This window comes from Anastrepha ludens, chromosome 6 (assembly GCF_028408465.1).
Source record: "Anastrepha ludens isolate Willacy chromosome 6, idAnaLude1.1, whole genome shotgun sequence".
Taxonomy (NCBI): Eukaryota; Metazoa; Arthropoda; class Insecta; order Diptera; family Tephritidae; genus Anastrepha; species Anastrepha ludens.
In genome coordinates this window covers 53,737,657-53,743,408 of record NC_071502.1, presented here as the reverse complement: position 1 = coordinate 53,743,408, position 5,752 = coordinate 53,737,657, and the positions used below count along the sequence as shown (strand labels likewise).

Here is a 5,752-nt window from a genome sequence, read left to right as displayed (position 1 = left end):
CACGTATGGCTGTGGGTGTACTTATATATGTATATATAATTTAATTGTCAAGTCTAAACCACGCTGAATGTGGCCAATCGGATCTCGCCGAGCACCGAAATTAAGCAGCGTCGGGCGCTGTTAGTAGTTGGATGGGGGACCGCCTAGGAAAACCACGTGATGGTTGTGCGTTTTGTTTCTAGATAGGGCAGATAGACTCTTTATTTTCTTTTGGTTTGACCTTAACAAAGATTAAAGTAAAATAATAATAATAAAGAACCTACGACAATTATTTTGTCTTCGTCTGTCGGTATATACAACAAACTGAAATGCACATATAAACATAAACATTTTTGTTTTTAATATTTAATAGTATTTCTTTACATTTAAACTTCCACATTTCAAAGCACCAGTGATATACCAACCATTAATGACTTAATTAAAAATTTGTCAAATATACGTATCGGATTCTTTCAAAATTGGACACCTAGCACTAGCAAAAATATTGCAAATAAAATTCGTCAGTTCTTGAACCGTAAAGCATTCTTCATGCTTTCAGAAACCTTTAAACACAAATATGTTCTTGATAAACTTTATTTTATTCTACGTACACTATCAGAGTCATAAAAAATATCGGACATTCGTTATATGAAGAAAATTGTTAAAACTCAACGTCAACCTTACACTTTATTGAAGTCAAATTTAAGGGGATATACAACTGCATAACCTGACTTTTTCTAAAAATTTTGACTATAAGATGAGAAATATTTATGGAAATTTGCCGATATTTTATAAATTTTATAAAAAGTTCCAAGCTTTTTGTATTAGTTTTTGTTATAGAATGATTTCGAATGGTATGATTTTACAAGCAAAAACAAAACAAATAAATAGTAAAAACTTGTCAATACACATTACAGTACAGTAGATGTTTAGAATATATACATATTGCGAACATTTTCCATAAAACAGAAAAGGATAATTCCAATAGTTAATATTTTTATTGCACTTTTTGTTTGATCTTTCCATCCTTGATTCTTCGTAAAACCCATCGCAATGACGCAAGCGCAACTCCGAGCGCTACAACTACAACAGCTACAGCCAGTGCGATAACATCCAGTAAATAAAATTGGTACCATTTCAAATCCAAACCAGCAGCGCGCAAATGACGTGCGCCTTTGTGACGTATCACATAATCGATCCAGTAGAGTGCCGTCTCCCGTGGGCCCATCGGGCGATCATGGAAAATGCGCGAGACCCGTTTGATAGTGTCACGATAGGTGGAGTTGTAGAGCAATTGTTGCAGACCATTCTTCAAATCCTCACGTGTAAGCGTCTTGAAATCCAAAGTAATGGCATAGCCGCCATGTTCACCTTTCTTCAAATTTAGATACTATGTGGAGGGGAGAGAAAACACACAGAAAGTTAAAAATATTGTATTGAAATATGCGCTCTCAAGTATTGAGAACTTTTTTACTGTATGTAAGGTATGAGATGTTTTCGCTGTAAATGTATTTTCATCAATGACTGACAAAGCGTTCAATATGGAATTAATTGGCAATTGGCTACAAAAGTGTTCGTTCAATATTTGGACTGCCTATATCTGTAAACTATCATCGTTTATCAGACTGCTATACTACCTGCGAACTCCTGATCTGACGCTGGCATTTAAAATATTCACAAAGAACGAACTAATTCGTCGCCAGCTAGCCAGATCTTAGTGAAAACTAAATAGATTCAAACTATCGTTGGAATATATAAGTACACTATAAGTCACTTGGGAAGTATTTGGCAAGGACGTCGTGCTTCTCAGTAAAATATGACGTTCGCTGGCATTATGATTAAGCTAATAAAATGAAAAATTCAAAAATTACTTTTATAAAGTGGACAGTCAAGCAGCAATAAAAGCACTGAGCTCATATTGTATTAAGTCCAAAATTGTTCGACGGAGCAGGGAGGCCATAGAAAGGCTAGCCGCGAACAGTAGGCTGCATATCTATTGAGTGCCTGGTCACAAAGGCATTATGGGGAACGAAATAGTAGATGAGATAGCAAAAAGTGCTGTTAGACTACCTTTTGAACAAGAGAAGGACATACCAAAACCGCTAAATACAATATACAATGAAATGGTCGACTATATGAAAAGGCGAGTGGAAGATAAGTGGACTAATCTAACCACATAACGACTAACACGGACAAACGCAGGAAATGCAGAGAGGATGTTGAGGAATCTTTAGAGCCCCTTCTGTGCGCTTGTCCGGCATTATCAAAAAAGCCTTTAAAATGCCTGGGAGCCCCATTGCTTGATGGTCTGGAGGACGTCTCAAAAACGGATCTCCCAGCGCTGCTTGTTGCCAACCAGGGTAACCTAACATAACTTGGTAGTGGCGAGTGAAGGCGATAATGTTCTTCTTTTTTGATTTTAAGGTTATTGTTCACAAAGAATTTATACCACTGGGTTACCGTTGCTGCACAATTGCATTAAAACCATCATTTTCGGCATAGTCAATGTTTTTGTTCAAAGTCTGATCCTATATTCAATTTACCTGATCAAAGAAAAATGGTATTCCTAGTATTGGCACGGCATGATACACGGCTTCTTGTGTGCCAAACAGCCCGCCGTGAGCGATGAAAACGCGCACATTAAGGTGTGCTAAGATATCATTTTGTGGCATCCATTTTTTTATCATAACATTTTTCGGTAAATTTGCAATGCTATCATTTTCGAATTTCCATAAGACACGTTGTTTCAGTTGACGGAATACATCAAGGAAAATTTGTAGCTTTTCGAGTGGCATATCCTTACTCTGAACTTGACTTCCCAAACTGAAGTAAACTACGCCATTTTCTGCGTCATCCAAAAATTTCTGTAGGTCAGTGGGAAGTGGCTTTGGTGGATAAATATGCATGCCACCGACATTGGTCATGCCATCTATTGTGGGAGCGGCCGACGATAACGGTGTATAGTTATTAATTAATATAGCAGACAAATTCCTATCCATAGCCGATACACTTGGGAACTTTACTGGAAATAAATATAATAAGTTGACTTTTTCATTTCATTCATGTTTGCGAAATATTTTCAGATTCTTACTTGGTAAATGTCCAAAGTATTTCTTCACCAGCTCATCCATTTCTGGAAAGATTTTAAATTCTCGATAGAGGTCATAATGTAGTGAATGATAGGTATTTTGTACACGTTCCCAGAAAGTCATATGCTCGGTAAATTCTAGGATATTAAGAGGCACATATGACCAAGGTGTGATAATGCCAAACATCTGACTCATGTACGCTTGTTGGGCAAATGTTGCAGAGCTCATTACTGGTATATTGTAGATGTGGGCCAATGCTAGAAATGCTTCTTGTTGGCATTGTTCTACCAGTAACAAATCGTAGACACCTTCGGTTTGTTTGGCATTGATGATGTCTTGCACTTTGGGCTGTTTAAGCGCATGTTCCGTGCCAGTTAAGGAAATGATTTTCAGCCATTTCAAATTATTTGATACATCATTTTTCATTTCAAAGATCGGATTTGCGCCAAATTTTTCCACACCTGTAAAGAAAAAGCATTAAAATTTGGAATATTTCATATATGTACACATAGCATAACAACTCACTATACTTCCTGTAATCGTATTCCGGTTCAATAAGTATCTCTGTGTAGTTGCTGCCCAATTTCTGAGGTTCTAGTGTTAGTGCGGTTATCATGGTGACCTATTAATTATTTGGTAGAGAAATTAGTTTAATTTCATTAACTACAATTTAGATAAAATGATAGTTCTACCTGATGGCCATGTTTAACTAACTCGCTAATCAGCGCACGATGCATCATGAAGTGACTTCTGGCTGGGAATGCGTACACAGCGAGTATTTTGGCACCATCAGTAGATGGTGTTTGAGCGACTAGAATAGCCAGTGCTAATACAGTAAAAACGATTTTTGAAAGCTATTTGAAAGATAATAAAAAATAAACTTTAATAAATGTTTCGCAAAAATAGGTTGAATTATATCTTCCTAGGTGTACTGTGAAAATATTAATTAATTATTTTTTTGTATTTTACTTTTTGATATATTTACTGCAGTGTTGAGTATCTTGTTTAGGGCAATACCGTAGACGTCCTCGTTGGTTAGGGCGCGAAAGAAAGTCGGATATATATCGGAATAAATGGGAATGAGTTTGAGATTAATAATTTAATTATGGTAGGGCTAAGAGCCCTACGACCAGAAAACGTGCGCAGATATGACACTAACCTGGAAATCGATTTCAACTATGTCCAACTTAAACTCGTGCTAAAAAATGCTAAGAACTATCACTCAAAATTCCAAAAATGCATAGTTACCTTTAGTCATTAAGGGGACTAGGAGGTTTAGAAATTTAGAAGTATGGTATCTTAAGAATATACTGTGAAATTTTCAGTAGTAGTATATATCAAAACATAACCTCATCACGGATAAAGATGTGGCTTTTAAAAGAAAACATGGAATTTTAGTCGCACTTTCACCTAACCAGCGTTTTATTAGTGATTTGAACTCAACCAAAAATCATGCATAAAAGCCTATATAATCCTTGTACTACTGCCCTCCTGAGGTAACGGACCAATAGTATATAATATAAAATCGTTAATCATTCTTAACTGACCACAAATTCCAAACCCAAGTCAAAGGTGCATACTCCTCCGCATAGTTGTTTCGAGAAAAAGGGGTACGTACTTTTTATTATAACATTTTATAAGCTGGTTGAGCTGTATGTAATTTAAATACAAAACAATGGACTCCAGAATCTTTGCAGGCACCCCCATTTTTTACACAAAAATGAGAGATATCTCAACAGCAGAAAGTATGTTCACTCATTTATGCCGGAACATAAATTGTTGGGTGAAAATTTCAATGCTAAAAACGACAAATGTAAAGTTCTGCATATTTTTATGGTATATCGGAACCATAGCTGCTATCCCATGAAATTAACTAATGTGTAGGATATGTTACGGCAAGTTTATACCCTAGTTAGTAAACAGAATAAACAATTTTCTTGCAAACACTTTTAGAACAGTATCCCGATGTAAACGCACTTACAAGATGTAGCCCAAAATTAACAAGACTGGCGTGATAAAAATGTTTTTGATGGCGCCATCTTATTAATGAGTGTTTTAAAATCGGTAAAACCTTTACCGAAACATTTGAATTAATGAAAAAAGTTTATGGCGATGATTGTCTATCTCGTGCCAGAGTTTATGAGTGGTTCACACGTTTCAGGGATGGTTGTGAGGACATAAATGACAATGAACATACGTGCCGTCCCAAATCAGTAATCACCGAAACCTCCATGAAAATTATTCGTAACTTTATCAAAAATTAACCGAAATCGTAGTTGAAATTCATGGAATCGGAGTTGAATGTCTCCAAAACATCGATTTATCGTATTTTAATTGATCATTTGGGCTTACGAAAAGTCTGTGCACGTTTTATTCCGCACAAGTTAACTGAGAACCAAAAATTGCTCAGAATTCAACGTTCGAAACGTGGTGTTTCCAACATCAACCTGAACCTAAGCGTCAAAGTGCCGAATGGAAGGCCCAGACGAACCACCTCCCAAGAAATCGCGTTTGGAAAAGGCAAATATTATATCAAGTCGATGCGCATTTGTTTTTACGATTCCAAGGGAATTGTTCACAACATTTTTTCAAGATTTTATTGCATCGCATTCGCATTATTTCATGATAATGCACCATCTCATCGATCCACTCTTGTGACTGATTTTATGACTAGAAGTCGCATT

The 5,752-nt window shown here is 36.3% G+C and overlaps 1 protein-coding gene across 1 annotated transcript; it reads right to left on the bottom strand.

Annotated features, from left to right (window-relative positions):
- Window positions 1-796: 796 nt before the first annotated feature.
- LOC128867818 (UDP-glucosyltransferase 2-like) lies at window positions 797-3,927 on the bottom strand. The gene is made up of 5 exons (XM_054109353.1): window positions 3,761-3,927; window positions 3,594-3,690; window positions 3,071-3,529; window positions 2,523-3,001; window positions 797-1,369 (listed from the first exon to the last, which is right to left on the bottom strand). The coding sequence occupies exons 1-5, from the start codon at window positions 3,806-3,808 to the stop codon at window positions 977-979; spliced, it is 1,476 nt and encodes a 491-aa protein (XP_053965328.1). The 5' UTR covers window positions 3,809-3,927; the 3' UTR covers window positions 797-976.
- Window positions 3,928-5,752: the final 1,825 nt, after the last annotated feature.

What these genes read in the sequence shown, in the direction of transcription:
- LOC128867818 (XM_054109353.1), bottom strand. Translation starts at nt 3,808, where the DNA reads ATGATGCATCGTGCGCTGATTAGCGAGTTAGTTAAACATGGCCATCAG. An exon ending in TAGTTAAACATGGCCATCAG is followed by an intron (nt 3,691 to 3,760) that starts GTAGAACTATCA and finishes AATAATTAATAG; the next exon opens with GTCACCATGATAACCGCACT. An exon ending in ATACTTTGGACATTTACCAA is followed by an intron (nt 3,002 to 3,070) that starts GTAAGAATCTGA and finishes ATTTATTTCCAG; the next exon opens with TAAAGTTCCCAAGTGTATCG.